Below are 14,119 nucleotides of genomic sequence, written 5' to 3'. Positions count from 1 at the left end.
GAAGCAGCCGTACATAAAATAGGTGAAGGGTGGATCAAAGCTTTTGAGGTGTGTCAATTAATGCCTTAAATATTTTTTTAAGTACATAAGGTATTAAAGTACATTCAAGATTAAGTAACACCTTATAGATGTATTTGTCAAGAAAGGATTTTAATATTGTGCGTCACAAAAAGACTAATTTGTTATTTTATTTATTTCATACGCTATATTTTGATCCGCATAACCAGCCACTCACAAGTAGTTCAAGTTTGAATTTAGGATGAAACTGATCCTAGACCAGCGGTGAAAGTGTTGTCACTAAAGCAAGTATCGAAATGCTTTCTGTTTATCATCATAATAGTGTACAGTAGCCTATTGAGAGAGGCGCGTTCGACCGATGACGTATGATATCAAAGCACCGCGAGATCGATTCGAAACCTGTGCTTTGGAATCACTCTCGCGGTACTTTGGTGTCATGCACCGATCGGTCTGCGCGTCGGCGCATGAAGTCAAACACGTTTAACATCTTTACAAACTAGTCAGACTGCCGGTTGGCCAGCCTATTCTTATACAGTATGTGACACGCCTAGCAGGCTTGGCCAAAAATCTTATGCATAGTTTTCACTAACCACAACAAACATGGAGTACCAGGAACAGGTAAGCTACATATTGATATTATTAACACGCTGCATAGTCGATAAAAAGTTTACAAAAGTTCATAAATTTGTAAAATCTGTATGTTTCTTATTATCGCGATGCTTCTGATTGGATGTCATAACCTGTTCAACCTCTTGAGGTCTCAGACGTTATTCAAAATAATCCCACTGATTTACTAAAAAGCTTAGGCTATTAAGGTTATAACCTATGGATTTTCTAAAATTACGACTGGTGCTTCAGGTGCATTGTAAATAAAAACATTCACCAAGTTAAATAAAATATTGTCTTTATTATATTTTAATCTTATGTTATATTATATTAATTTTATAGAAAACACTTTTAAGAATTGTTGGGGATTATTTTATTAAATATGTCCGTCGTTTGACAATATAACAACATTTTAAAAAGATGTCTTTAGGTAGGCTATTAAACGTTGTCAAACTTGTTCTGAAACCTGTAACAGTAACAGGTGGAGTAACAAAAAATTGAACTGTCGTGCACAGGTTGAGCACATTGTATCCACAGCGCAATTCGGAGATTTGATTGAGTTTGCTTATCCCATTGGCTACGCACACTGGGGCGTGTACGACGGTGATGGATATATTGTTCACTTCGCAGTTGCGGGTAAATATAAATGTTTTTTTTTTTTTTTTACTACACTATTAGATACTACAGCAGTGATATTCTATCATTTTGTGACCTATATAGGGTGAATTTTGGTAAATTAAGACATTCAAAATGATTCAGGTAGTTTTTGATATGCAAAACGTGTCCTATTAATCTACCTGCATTCACCCTATATACTGTATACATAGGGGGGGTTTCTGGACAGGCTTTATCTTAGTCCCAGACTAAAATGCATGTTTGAGCTGTCTAATTTAAAAAAAAACATCTTGCACTGACATATCTTAACATTTATCAGTACCAATGTTTTGTCTCAGGATGCACATCAGTATTGTTTTTTGCAAGGAATGTTTATATGAACCACTTATCCTAATATAACTAATAAGACATAGTCATTAATTTAAATTAAACCTTGTCCGGGAAACCACCCCATTGTGTAAGTAGTATATAGAATATATTATAAATATATTGGACTGTTATTGTTGTAAACTGTATGTTCAAGATTAAGTACATGATACTAGGTACAGGGATACTAAAGGCACTTTACATGTACATAATATAATATCATATACTATACTATACTATATAGGAAAGCAAGTATTGCATGATATTTTAAACTATATCATATTTAATCTGTATATATGATGTATACATTGTCCATTATTGTGTATTTTTTAGAGTGTAGTCATTTATGGTTTCTACATTTTTAAAATAGTTATATTTTTTATCATTATAATAAGTTGGTACTCATTGACATTGTCATGGTTTACAAGATGTTTCAGGCCATAACAATATCACTCTCACCAAAACCTCTACCAGGAGCAAGGAGGTCTCCCATCCAACTACTAACCAGGCTCAACCCTACTAGCTTTAGTAGGCAACCAGTCTTGGGCTACGGGGTGATATGGCTGCTGGCAATATTGTTATGGCCTGTAACATCTCCATGACAATGAGAACAAAATTATTAAAATCAATTCATCAGAATAAATAAATGACAGTCAGGGGTACTAAAGCCACTTTAAGTGTCCATAGCTTGCCTGTTGATTTTTTATACCACTGATTGCACTTAAACTTTGCTATTCCCATACCAGATGAAACGAAGCTGCAAAGTACATTTCGGGGCTACCTTCAGGCTATTTTTCCTGTTTGTGGTGATCTTTTGCTCGGAGAAACTAAAATACGTCGTCAGGCCCTGGCTGAAGTTAATACACCTAAAGGAGCTAAAGTGTCAGTCTGCAACAACCGTCACGCTTTCGAGCCCTCACCCGAGGCAGACATTAAACGGCGACGAGATGCTTTACTGGACAAGGAATTTACCTACAAGCTTCTCACACTAAACTGTGAGCACTTTGCCACATTCATCCGGTTTGGAAAAGCTGTGTGCAATCAGGTGAGTTCATGCATTATTCAAGGTCAAGTTGCAATTTGACATTTTATCAGATTTTTACATTTTCTGTTCATATACATAATTCATTATTTCATTGACTTGATTCCAATCCTTTCTTTCAACAGCTTCCAGGGAAGGTCAAAAACAAGGAATGTGTGGAGGCTACAGAACATTTTGACAGCCTCGTGCCATCATTTTAACCTACAGCATGCTATACGATCTACATATATATCAAGAATATTGTATTATTTTACTAAGAATGGGTGACATTTGAGAGTGATTGTAATTAAAATATATGGGCAGGTTTTTTATGCAAGATTTTTTGATGTCAGTTCTTCACTTTCTTTGGCATATCTGCAAAATGTACATATAATATTGCTGTAAAGGGGTTAAATATGTCTTTGATGTTTTAATATGAACATAATTTTACAATAATTTACTGTAAACATAAAAAAGATATTATTATAGTTTGCATGTGATCAATTGAATTACCACAATTTAACAACTTTTAACAAATGTAATGAGACCATGCAAAGTGAAAAATGTGAATTACAACATAACTAACTCATCAGAAAAAGTTAAACATTTTAAACAAATTTTTTAATTCAGCATCTCTAGTCAGCCAATAAAGATTTTAAATATTGAGTTAAATTAACTTGTACTGGAAATTTGAATATACTTTTTACAGTAATTATACAATTTGCAATGTGGTAAATTTGTGATTTTAATGCTTTTTCTACAAATCAATCAATACCATGGTTACTATTGTTAAACAGTGGTTAATTTTGGTTAAAAAATAGTATTTGTTTTTGAAGATGCTGTGGTTACCATGGTAACATACATAAGGGATAAGGACAATCCAGTGTTTTGTTATCAATCATTTTTCGAAATAAACATTTCTGTCCTTTACAAACATATCTTCTGTGTCATTTTCTGTAATTTAACGCTTATAATATATTTTTATAAAATCATAAACACATCACTCAGGCACGCCGTGCGTGTATTGTCTTTTGAATAAAGATGAAGCGTTTCCTATATTCCCCGGATGTTGCCCCACGCTTGCTCGTGTCCCGGATGTACCTACATTTTAGTAGAGGAACAAAAAATGGGCTCGTTACCAAGCTTCACCAAACCGTTTAAATTATCCCCAGAAACGATCTTTGCAGATGTATGAGGAGCAGTCCGCATGTTTGAAAGTCTACTGTCGCCGTGTTTATAAAGCGATTCATGATATCAAAGAGGTAAGACAGTCAGTGTTGCTACACGCTGTTGACGTTAGCAATCCAGCAGTCTGTTGCTAAGCTAAGTTTAAAACATTATTAAATAACCGTTCAATATATTTGGTAATAAATAGACAGTAGAGATTATTGCTATTAAGAAGTAGCCTGTAAAATAAATGAACTCTTAAAATAACACGGTGTTATTCAGCCCCTCCTAGGTTATGCTACACAGCATGCTAGCACAGCTGTCCAGATAGATTTTATAGGATTGTTGACACCTGATTGCTAATTTAAGTGATATGTTACTACATTTTGCTGTCTTTAAAGTGGTTTGAAGGCTTTTGACAGTAAAATTCCTATTTTAGGGTTTGAAAAGCAATGATATGTAAATCATGTGTTTGTTGTGTCTTGCTAACTTGCTAACACCCTCTTAAACCGGTTCGATGTTTATTGGTTACCTAACTAGAACAAATGTTATATAAATATATTGCAATGTACACACACAGACCAAGGAACCAATTATTCACTTATACGTATTTTATTTGCTGTTGCTTTTAATAAGATCTAACAAGAACATTTATTTATGTAGGCTTGTCAATTTTAAAATGTGTAACTTTGTTACGCTCAAATTGAGTATTAAAACGAATTTGTAAGTGTAGATTTGCTATTAAAAACAAGCTTTTATGATTTGTATTAACTGGTGGATGATTGAGCAATGGCTTGTGTGTCATAATCTTGAAAAGAGTTGGGCAATATATATTTCTGTATAAATCTGATAGGTGTCATGTGTTTCAAGTATTATTGGTCACATATACCAGTGGTTCTCCAATTATTTTAAAGCTTGGGACAGAGGAAAACATTTATAATTATATCATTTTTGAGCATATGCTCACCACATTGTATACTCTTAGATATTGTTTCAACCTTGTACTTCATACCAGTTTTATTATGATAAACAAATTTGCAATACAACTTGATTCATGTTAATACCGTCTATGTGCTTTTAAAAAGAGGAATGTTTAGATCAAATCCCAGGTTAGACTCAACAACATTAAGGGGACATTACACAATACTTTTTTTTAAATGTCAAATAAAACTTTGGTGTCCCCAGAGTACATAGGTGAAGTTTAAGCTCAAAATACCATATAGATAATTTATTAACATGTTAAAATTGCCACTTTGTAGGTATGAGCAAAAATGTGCAGTTTTGGGTGTGTCCTTTAAAATGCAAATGAGCTGATCTCTGCACTAAATGGCAGTGCCGTTGTTGGAAAGTGCAGATTAAGGGGCAGTTTTATAATCCCCTACTGACATCACAAGGGGAGAGAAATTTCAATTACCTATTTTTTCACATGCTTGCAGAGAATGGATTACCAAAACTAAGTTACTGGGTTGATCTTTTTCACGTTTTCTAGGTTGATAGAAGCACTGGGGACCCAATTATAGCACTTACACATGAAAATCAAGTCAAATTTTCATTACATGTCCCCTTTAATACTCTCAATCATTTGCATATTAAATGCCTTGACTTGTGCACTTCATTTTCATTTTGAGGGGAGGTGTCATAGTGTGGAAAGGCCTGCTGTCTTAAGTCGAAAGTATAGTCTGTTTTTTACGTGTATGCTAAGTACGTGCTCGGATAAATGCACAGCCTTGCAAAGTATAGTTTATTTGACTCGTACGCGTACACACATGTGCAGAATTGTGACCTTCAAGTCTGAAGTATGGTCCACCTTTTACCTGTACGCGAGGTCCATGTACAGTGCAAGTGATGCAATATTCGTCATCAGAAGAGTGCGCGCGTACTGTACGTGCTAGGGTTGTGCCGATAAACGTTAATATCATGTATCGACGATAGTCAGACATATGTCTGATAGATTTCATGATGATAGTTGGCGATAGATATTATAATCATAGTTTCACATTAACATGACTACCTGAACTTGTAATGCACATTACTCTGACTCTTCCTCACACCTGAGCTTGTAATACGCACGGCTCTGCCATTTTCTTGCACAAGAAAGGTTGTTAGGCATGCAGGAGTTTAAAACCAGCAAGTGTGTTGTTCCTGCTCCCTGGCACGCAGGAAATTTCAAAGCGTCTGGGGTTTAATGATGCGCTTGGATTAATGGCATCAGTTTTAGAAGGTTGCAGTCATGACACTGTTGCCCTTGGAGTAAATCACCAATCAAGTGTCTTGTCATAAATAAATGAGTAAACTTTTGACCCCACCCCCCGATACTATTGTTTGTCTGCGATCTCACAGGCTGACGATAGGACAATCTCACAATGGGTCTTTTCACCCCACAATAGTACGCAATGGTCACGCATACAGGAGAATGTAGTATGTAGCTCAGGAGATGCATTACATTTTGTCAGAATGCCCGTGTGTTGAATGTCTGTGTACACATAGGAGTCAAACTAACCATACTTTAAAAAAACAGATTGCTTTAGACTTTTAAAACCCATGTCTAAACATACATTTGAAGTTGAAGTATGTTCTTGAAGATTTATCAATTCTCTGTTTTTCTAGAGTTGGAGGTGAGAGTTGTGGACCAAGTGTATTGACACGGATTTGAGTTTCACACTCCTGTCAGGGCCTTCTGCCATCCCCCCACCTGTTAGCCGTTTAGCAAAGAGTGATGACCTCACAGCAGCATGGGAATGCCAACCCTGCCCTCATCTCTCCACAGAACTCTTCTTCCAGTCAGGGCAGGCAACACATTCCGCGTTCCCCTATAGACTCGTATTCCCGATCCGGACACTCCTCTCCTCGGAGAGGGTGGGTTGCGGCATCCTCGTCCTCCGCAGCTCACGGTAACACCCTTTCGCTCTCTCTAAGCCGCCTGGCTCCGGCATCCTGCGGGAATTCTCACTCGTCTAGGAGATCTGCATCCGGCCGGTCCGAGCCGTGGCCGGAGGAGGCAGTGGACAATGCCTATGGGCTTTACTCTCTTCACCGTATGTTTGATATCGTGGGAGCGCAGCTGACGCATCGTGACGTGCGTGTGCTATCTTTCCTTTTTGTGGACGTTATTGATGAGTACGAGAGGGGAGGAATACGGAGTGGCCGGGATTTTCTGCTCGCTCTGGAGCGGCAGGGACGGTGTGACGAGACAAACTTCCGGCACGTTCTTCAGCTGCTTCGCATCATCACTCGCCACGACCTGCTGCCCTATGTAACACTGCGCAAGAGACAGACAGGTTGTAGATCTTATTAGCAACACTGACACTTGTTTTTTTTTTTATAGGTGTGCCACTAATTCCAGTTTATTTTATTTCAATTGTCGGTTGTGATGTGAGCTTGTTTGATGCTGTGTTTGCAATATGTAATGTTGTCCTGTTTTTTCCAGTGTGCCCAGATCCAGTGGATAAATATTTGGAGGAGACATCCGTGCGATATGTTTCTCCTCGAGGAGCAGGAGAGGCCCAACAGGGCACTCCTCACAGAAGAACAGGTGCATTAAACTTGATGTTTTTCAGTTAAATACATTTTTTTAGTTCTGAATTGGGATCAAAGTTGACCAGCTGGTGCTTTGCCTGTAATGACTAGTATGACTAATTGGTCTAAAGGAGACCCTGTACAATTAGGCTGGTTTCGGGTTCATGTAACCACGATTGGGTGAATTTCTTGGAGAGTGTTTAGTGACACTCAAAGCTGTTCCTGACATGTTCCTGCAAAGCAGATTTTGAGGCCGATCTCTTTAAAGTGGAGCTTTTTTTAAACTCGATTGATTTGGGGATTACTTAAAGGCCAAACCTGTCTAAACATTGAAAACATTGCATGCTAATTTAAGTCCTGCTTCTACATATTTTTAAGGGTACCCTGACTCTAAACACATGAATGGCGTAATAGATTGACACTGGGATTGGCTAAACAATTTAAAAACAGTACAAATGTTAAAAGAATTGATCAACTTTGAAAATATCTTTAATGAGATGATGAGGGGTATAAATGCACACAGTAGGTGGCAGTATTTGGTTTGACATCTGCATGTTATAAAAAATACAAGAACATCAATGTCTTCTGTTCAGCCCTTTCAATATGAACCGGAGAGTGACATAAATGATGAAAAATACAAACAACATACAAATGAAAGAGGATCAAAGTAAAGACGATCTGAAGTTGGGAGTAAAACATTCTTACATGAAAAACTATAGCAGATACCATAGTATTTACTATCGTAAACTGTAGTAATATTTTGCGAGAACCATAACATTACATTAAGTAATGTAAATATTTAAAGGGTTTCTATCAATAGGTTTTAGTAGTACAGGGCTCACAAAATTATGAAATCCCTTTTAGACACTCTTTGGTTTTTGGTAGCCCAAAATGAATGCAAGTAGCTGAAATAAAAATTTACATTATTTTTAATGTGAAATGTTTGAATATTGAGACAAAACATCTATCAAAACTAGGGCTGCAACTAGGGGTGCACGATTCAGAAAATTTCACGATTCGATTCCGATTTTTAGCCTCAAGATTCGATTCAAAATCGATTTTCGATTCAAAAACGATTCTCGATTTAAAAAAAATGATTCACAGTATGTAAATGTAGTTTACTGTTTCCTATGTGACTGATTGTAGTAGATATGCAATTTTAAAGAAAAGAAACGCAACAAATTAAATGTAGTTTGATATTACTTTGTCTTTATGCAACAATAAAAACTGTTATGAAGCAATTAGATGACCCCTTTTATCAAACTATAATATAGTATATAAATGATAGACAGTGCAGGTCTATAGATTATAAATGTGACATGGTGTTATAATGGTTATTATTTCTATTAGATAGAGCAGAAGCAGGAAAAGTGCCTCTCTTTCTATTTCTCTCTTGCCGATTAAAAAAAAAGCTAAATCCACTCATTATTTCAGATTCAAAAGTCTGCTTGCTGTCCCAGTGACAGGGGACTTTACATTACAGCTTTGCGTTTTGTAAATCTTGAGTCAGCTTGAGCTTTGCTCGTTCAGTGCAATAGATTTTAGAAAAGATATGGTTTATTAATAATAATACAAAAGAGCCAGTTGTTATCGCCATAGAAACCGCAGGCACGCTGAAACTGCATGCGAGCTTTAGCGTGGTAGCGCTCAGGGCCATTCTCCGTTCGACTCGGGTTTTACACACAAGACGGGAACCCGAAGTAATTGAACTATGACTGACCCGGACCCGACTGACCATTTCAAATACAAACCCGGAACCATACGGTCCCCGGGTGCTCCGTGAAGTCCTCTAATGTTAAAACTTTTCTCAAGTTCAGAAACATGAAGGATACAATGTGACACGAGCTTGTTCGCGTTGCATCCCAATTCATTGAGAAACAGAGAGCACGTGAACTTATACACCAAACTCATCATGTCGCACACAAAATGTCATTATTAAAGAGTGTCATCATCACAGAAAAACAAAAAAGATCAAATTTGATGCCAGATATACTTGGGCACTTGTTTATGTACCTAGGCATCGCCCAAGTAAAGTCAATGTGTGGGAAACACTGTGACAAGAGTGTGCAGGCGTCAGATTGAATACGACGCAGCAACGCCATCTATGGGAATACTGAGATAAACTCATTTCAGGACAATAGTAACACGGCATTACAAAAAAAAGTATGAATCGATTTTTGTAATGCTATGAATCGATTCTGAATCGGCAAAGCTTGAATCGCGATTCAAATGTGAATCGATTTTTTGCACACCCCTAGCTGCAACTAACGACTATTTTAATAGTCGACTAGTCACCAACTATTGAACCGATTAGTCGACTAATCGAATAATTAATAATTTTTTTTTTAATTTAGCATGAGATTGCTTTAATTCTGTGGAAAATGATAGTTAACACAAGAAAGGGGTCCATGGTGGCTCTCTTCTTCAGACTGCATGCATTTAATTTAAAATACTTTTGTCAGGCACAGTCGGGCATAACGTTAAATCATTTATTTATTTATTTTAAAGCAAAAATACACTTATAAAATGTACAATGTACATCCAAAACAAAACATATTGGCTTCCATGTTCTTTAAATCTTACCGAGGCGAGTCAAACTCTGTTTCATTCCACTGTCTGACCTGCTTTCTCTTTAAATGTTCGTGCATCACTGAGTTGCTGCCGTGATACGCAAAGACTGCTTTGCAAACCATGCAGGTAATCTTTTTATTCAGGCAAAATTTTTTCCAAACTTCGGATCTTTTGGTATGCGCAGCTGCTGCGTTGGACGCCGCCATTTCTGTATGTTATTGCTCAGTAAAGGAGCTAATGCGCATGTGTGACTCTCGACAGAGATTGTGAAGAGAGATGCCTCACTTGGCCGGAAAAAAACATGTCTGGCGACAACTTCGACAATGATATTCATTGTCGACTATTTCTATTATCAATTTTTGTCGACAACGTGGATGAATCGTTGCAGCCCTAATCAAAACACAAACATTTAAGGAATAATTGACAACAGGTTGATGAATTATTCGAAAATAATGCCATTTAAGTTGCTACAGGAGATGTTACTTCCTATGTGAGGATAGTAATGACTAACAAGACGACGTTGGAGGAGTTTGTGGGCAACAGAAGCAGATCAATGATAAATCAGAGCTGCACGCTCCCTGTACAGTTTGAGCGGTCGCAAAAATAGAAAGTAAAAATAAAAAGCGATGAAACGCAATTTCAATACCCGATGCACGAATTACTATTACGAAGTATAGTTACTACGAATAGTATTATATCATGTCCCATTTCTTGTTTTAAACTTAATAATATTTCAAGCATCACCCAATTTCTATCTCCTAAACTTTATCTTTGACTTTTGTCATGTTTGGGTCTCAGGACCGCAGCCATTGATCTGCTGTCCTCCATCAGGACCCCAGGTATGCCCACCACGTGCTAAACCAACCCCACCTGCTCCAAATAGGAAAAGGAAGAGATCTCACACAACGGCAGACTGCAGAGAAAAACAGACCTGTGGTAAGAAAACAAACTTGGTTAACTTATTTAATACTGGTCTTTTGATAAATATACATATAGTGATATCTAATAGCTTCTGTAAACGAATCACCCTGGTTCAGTTAAATGCAATATGTTAGTAAGACAGTGTCTTAAAATCTTTCTTATCTCGCAGACATACGATTGCGAGTACGTGCCGAGTACTGCCAGCACGAGTCTGCTCTACAAGGCAACGTCTTCTCCAACAAGCAGGAGGCTCTAGAGAGGCAGTTTGAGCGTTTCAACCAGGCCAACACCATCCTTAAATCCCGGGATCTGGGTTCCATCATTTGTGACATCAAGTTCTCAGAGCTGACCTACCTGGACGCCTTCTGGCGGGACTACATCAACGGCTCGCTGTTGGAAGCCCTGAAGGGCGTTTTCATCACAGACTCTCTGAAGCAAGCTGTTGGCCATGAAGCCATTAAGCTACTAGTAAACGTGGATGAGGAAGACTATCAGGCCGGCAGGAGGAAGTTGCTGAGGAACCTAATCGCAGGAGGTGCCAGTGCGAGCACGGCGAGCAGGGAAGGTCCCTTGTCCTAGTGCAGGGATTGATCAGCCGGCAAGTGGAGGAAATTCATAAAGACCCTGAGAGAGGAGACACTATTGGGAAGGAATTAATGGAGGTTTGGGAAACAGGAAGTGAGGAATGTAAAAGAAAGGCAATGACTCTTTAAAGAAAGGTGCTCTATAAGAGGCCATGGACGGAGGGGTCAAAGAGCGTTTGGAAAAGTTGTGTTATTTCTATTTTATTTTGAGTATCTCAAGTTGTGGAAATAAAACATGAAGGGGGAATAAGCAGAGAAAGAAAGCATTTTGTTTCTTTGGTCTTTTTCCTGCATAAATAACACTAATGATTCATTAATGTTTTAATCTTGTGTGAGATGTTTTTTTTTTCTTTTCCATCTCTATCGAGTCTTGTTGCACAATCATTTGCTTTTAGTGAAATTCTCCTGCCTAAATGTTTACCTCATTAAGATTTACAAGGTTACAAAATGTTAAACTTATTTGCCTTTAAAATGCCAGCTCTTCATGCAATGTTTCCCTTTTTCATGCTGTCCAGTTAATCTTCATGTGCATTTTTTGTCAAATTGAAATATTTAAACTTTTTTGTCATGTCACATGACATCACAAAAAACAGAATCTCAAGATTAACCTTCCACAAAGTAAAAAAAGTTTCATAATGCACTGCAACGTTTTGGCTTCACAGTGGATTTGGGACTACTTGAAACACAGCAAGTTTTCCGTTCCTGTATCAGCGTTGAGGTCCTTTTGGGTTTGTGTTATGTAGTGGTACGGGTTGGGGTGTAGGCCAATATCTGAAGATCTTGAAGCATGAAGTGTTGGATTTTTTTTGTATGGTTTATGAAATGTTTGATTGCAGGTTGTGTTTTGATCTTGCATGTCCTTGAGATCTGGTTTCGGAAACTCTATTATGTTGGTAAATGTCACTTGAATTTGCGGCTTAATAATTGTCCTTTAAGGTTTACCCACAATGATTAAAACATTTAATTGGCTTACTTATAACCATTTTGGGACCAAACTTAACAAATTTACCTTCATTATTATTGGTTAACAGATATTGCAGAAATCTATGGGCCAAGAGTTTTTTGCATCAGTTATGGTTTATTGTGAAGGATGCAGTTTTATGTATGACCACAGCATTTAAGGCTTTGTAGAAATATTATGAATGGACTAATGTGTTTGGTCATGAGTTTATTTGGTAGAGTTTTGTGTGTAAAAACAGGATTTGGGATCTTATTGCTGGTAAGAAAAGTGTCTCGGCAGTTGGCACACCTGACAGATGCTCAACCTTTCTGTTTTCTTGTTATTTTGTGGTGCTTTCTGTTTGCAGTTTTAGATGTGCTATATTTAATATAATTTAAACTATATATATATATGATGATTGGTGTTATGAGGAAAGACCTGCCTGGGTTTCTTTGCTGATATAATCTGTCCAACAAACCTTCATGCAGTTTGAATAATACGTAATGCAAAATGTGCCAATGTGAAACAGAACCTGTGTTTTCAAATGACTGAAGAGAGACCATGTCTGGGCAACAAACAATCGTAAAAACAAAAGTAATTTTGACTTGAGATCTGTTGCTACACTTTTAAGATACCAAAGCATTTCTTTTCTTATTCTCATTCATTCTGTCCTACTTCATGTTATGAGATATTGAAACGAAAGTGGTGAAACAGGCATTTAGAGATGTTCGCTGTGGATAAATAAATGATACTGCTATAATAATTACAGAAGGAAAAAGCATTTTGTAATGTTTTCCTATTGGAACTAAACAAAGTTACAGACTGGTATCTATTATATAGGTTACATGTTCTATTGATTGTGTTCAAGTGTTTGTCTTTATATCTTGCATGTATATGACATTGACCCCCTTAAATATCACACAGTGAAAATTCAGCTGTGGTCTGTAGATTTGAAATATCTAGACATTTCTAACCTTTTTTTATACTTTGTTTTGCATAGAGAAGGAAATGGGATTGCTACCTTTCGGAGAGGTGAGATGAGTATTCTCAAAGTGACACAGTAGAACAGATGAAGACGGAGCACTTTATTTTTTACTCTCTCAAGTATTTCACCTATTGTAACCATATATAGTAATACACCATTCCAAAATGTAGGAGATGTTCAGCATCGTCGGCCATCTGTCGCATTTTGACTGATTTCCGTATCATTTTATTTTTGTTGACCATGCCGGTGGTTGTGTTAAGTGAAACTTGCGTGCGAAATAGACAGCTGGTTCATTCAATGTCTGTACAAATCAATAAAGCAAATGATAAAAAATACCATGTGATGCAGTTCTTTTAAAAAAATATTTAATTTACTGTTAGCTAAATTGTAACTAGTTTGTCAATACTACAAAGCAATGTTTAAAGCAATGTGTAATTTTATTTGTAAAAAATATTTACTGTTTCAGTTTATTGTGCACATATAAGCCTGATGCATGTAAGCAGCATTGATTCAACCAAAGGTTTATGGCAAGACTATCTGTTTTTAAACCTGGTCTCATGGTTTTACATAGTGCCGATTTTATAAAAATTCTTACGATTATCAAAAAAAATCAAGAATGACTCAAATGCATGTTTGAGCTGCTTCATTTAAAAACACTGGCATCTTAACATACTGTGAGGAAAATAAGTATTTGAACACCCTGCTATTTTGCAAGTTCTCCTACTTCGAAATCATGGAGGGGTCTGAAATTGTCATCGTAGGTGCATGTTCACTGTGAGAGACATAATCTAAAAAAAATCCAGCAATCA

At 37.0% G+C, this 14,119-nt stretch overlaps 2 protein-coding genes across 2 annotated transcripts; both read left to right on the top strand.

Moving 5' to 3' along the window:
* Positions 1-499: 499 nt before the first annotated feature.
* On the top strand, positions 500-3,564 carry LOC135730467 (phospholipase A and acyltransferase 2-like). Its single transcript, XM_065248420.1, has 4 exons — positions 500-636; positions 1,140-1,260; positions 2,352-2,650; positions 2,773-3,564. The coding sequence occupies exons 1-4, from the start codon at positions 619-621 to the stop codon at positions 2,845-2,847; spliced, it is 513 nt and encodes a 170-aa protein (XP_065104492.1). The 5' UTR covers positions 500-618; the 3' UTR covers positions 2,848-3,564.
* A 129-nt stretch (positions 3,565-3,693) lies between these two features.
* Positions 3,694-13,645, top strand: dedd (death effector domain containing). Its single transcript, XM_065248419.1, has 5 exons — positions 3,694-3,888; positions 6,401-7,071; positions 7,221-7,325; positions 10,679-10,816; positions 10,971-13,645. The coding sequence occupies exons 2-5, from the start codon at positions 6,510-6,512 to the stop codon at positions 11,378-11,380; spliced, it is 1,215 nt and encodes a 404-aa protein (XP_065104491.1). The 5' UTR covers positions 3,694-3,888; positions 6,401-6,509; the 3' UTR covers positions 11,381-13,645.
* Positions 13,646-14,119: the final 474 nt, after the last annotated feature.

The sequence above is a fragment of the Paramisgurnus dabryanus genome, chromosome 11 (genome assembly GCF_030506205.2).
Source record: "Paramisgurnus dabryanus chromosome 11, PD_genome_1.1, whole genome shotgun sequence".
Taxonomy (NCBI): Eukaryota; Metazoa; Chordata; class Actinopteri; order Cypriniformes; family Cobitidae; genus Paramisgurnus; species Paramisgurnus dabryanus.
This window is presented reverse-complemented; position numbering and strand designations above follow the sequence as displayed.

Coding starts and splice junctions, on each gene's coding strand:
- LOC135730467 (XM_065248420.1), top strand. Junction 1,261..2,351: donor TGTTCACTTCGCAGTTGCGG/GTAAATATAAAT, acceptor TTCCCATACCAG/ATGAAACGAAGCTGCAAAGT. Junction 2,651..2,772: donor GAAAAGCTGTGTGCAATCAG/GTGAGTTCATGC, acceptor TTCTTTCAACAG/CTTCCAGGGAAGGTCAAAAA.
- dedd (XM_065248419.1), top strand. CDS start 6,510: ATGACCTCACAGCAGCATGGGAATGCCAACCCTGCCCTCATCTCTCCA. Junction 7,072..7,220: donor ACTGCGCAAGAGACAGACAG/GTTGTAGATCTT, acceptor TGTTTTTTCCAG/TGTGCCCAGATCCAGTGGAT. Junction 10,817..10,970: donor CAGAGAAAAACAGACCTGTG/GTAAGAAAACAA, acceptor CTTATCTCGCAG/ACATACGATTGCGAGTACGT.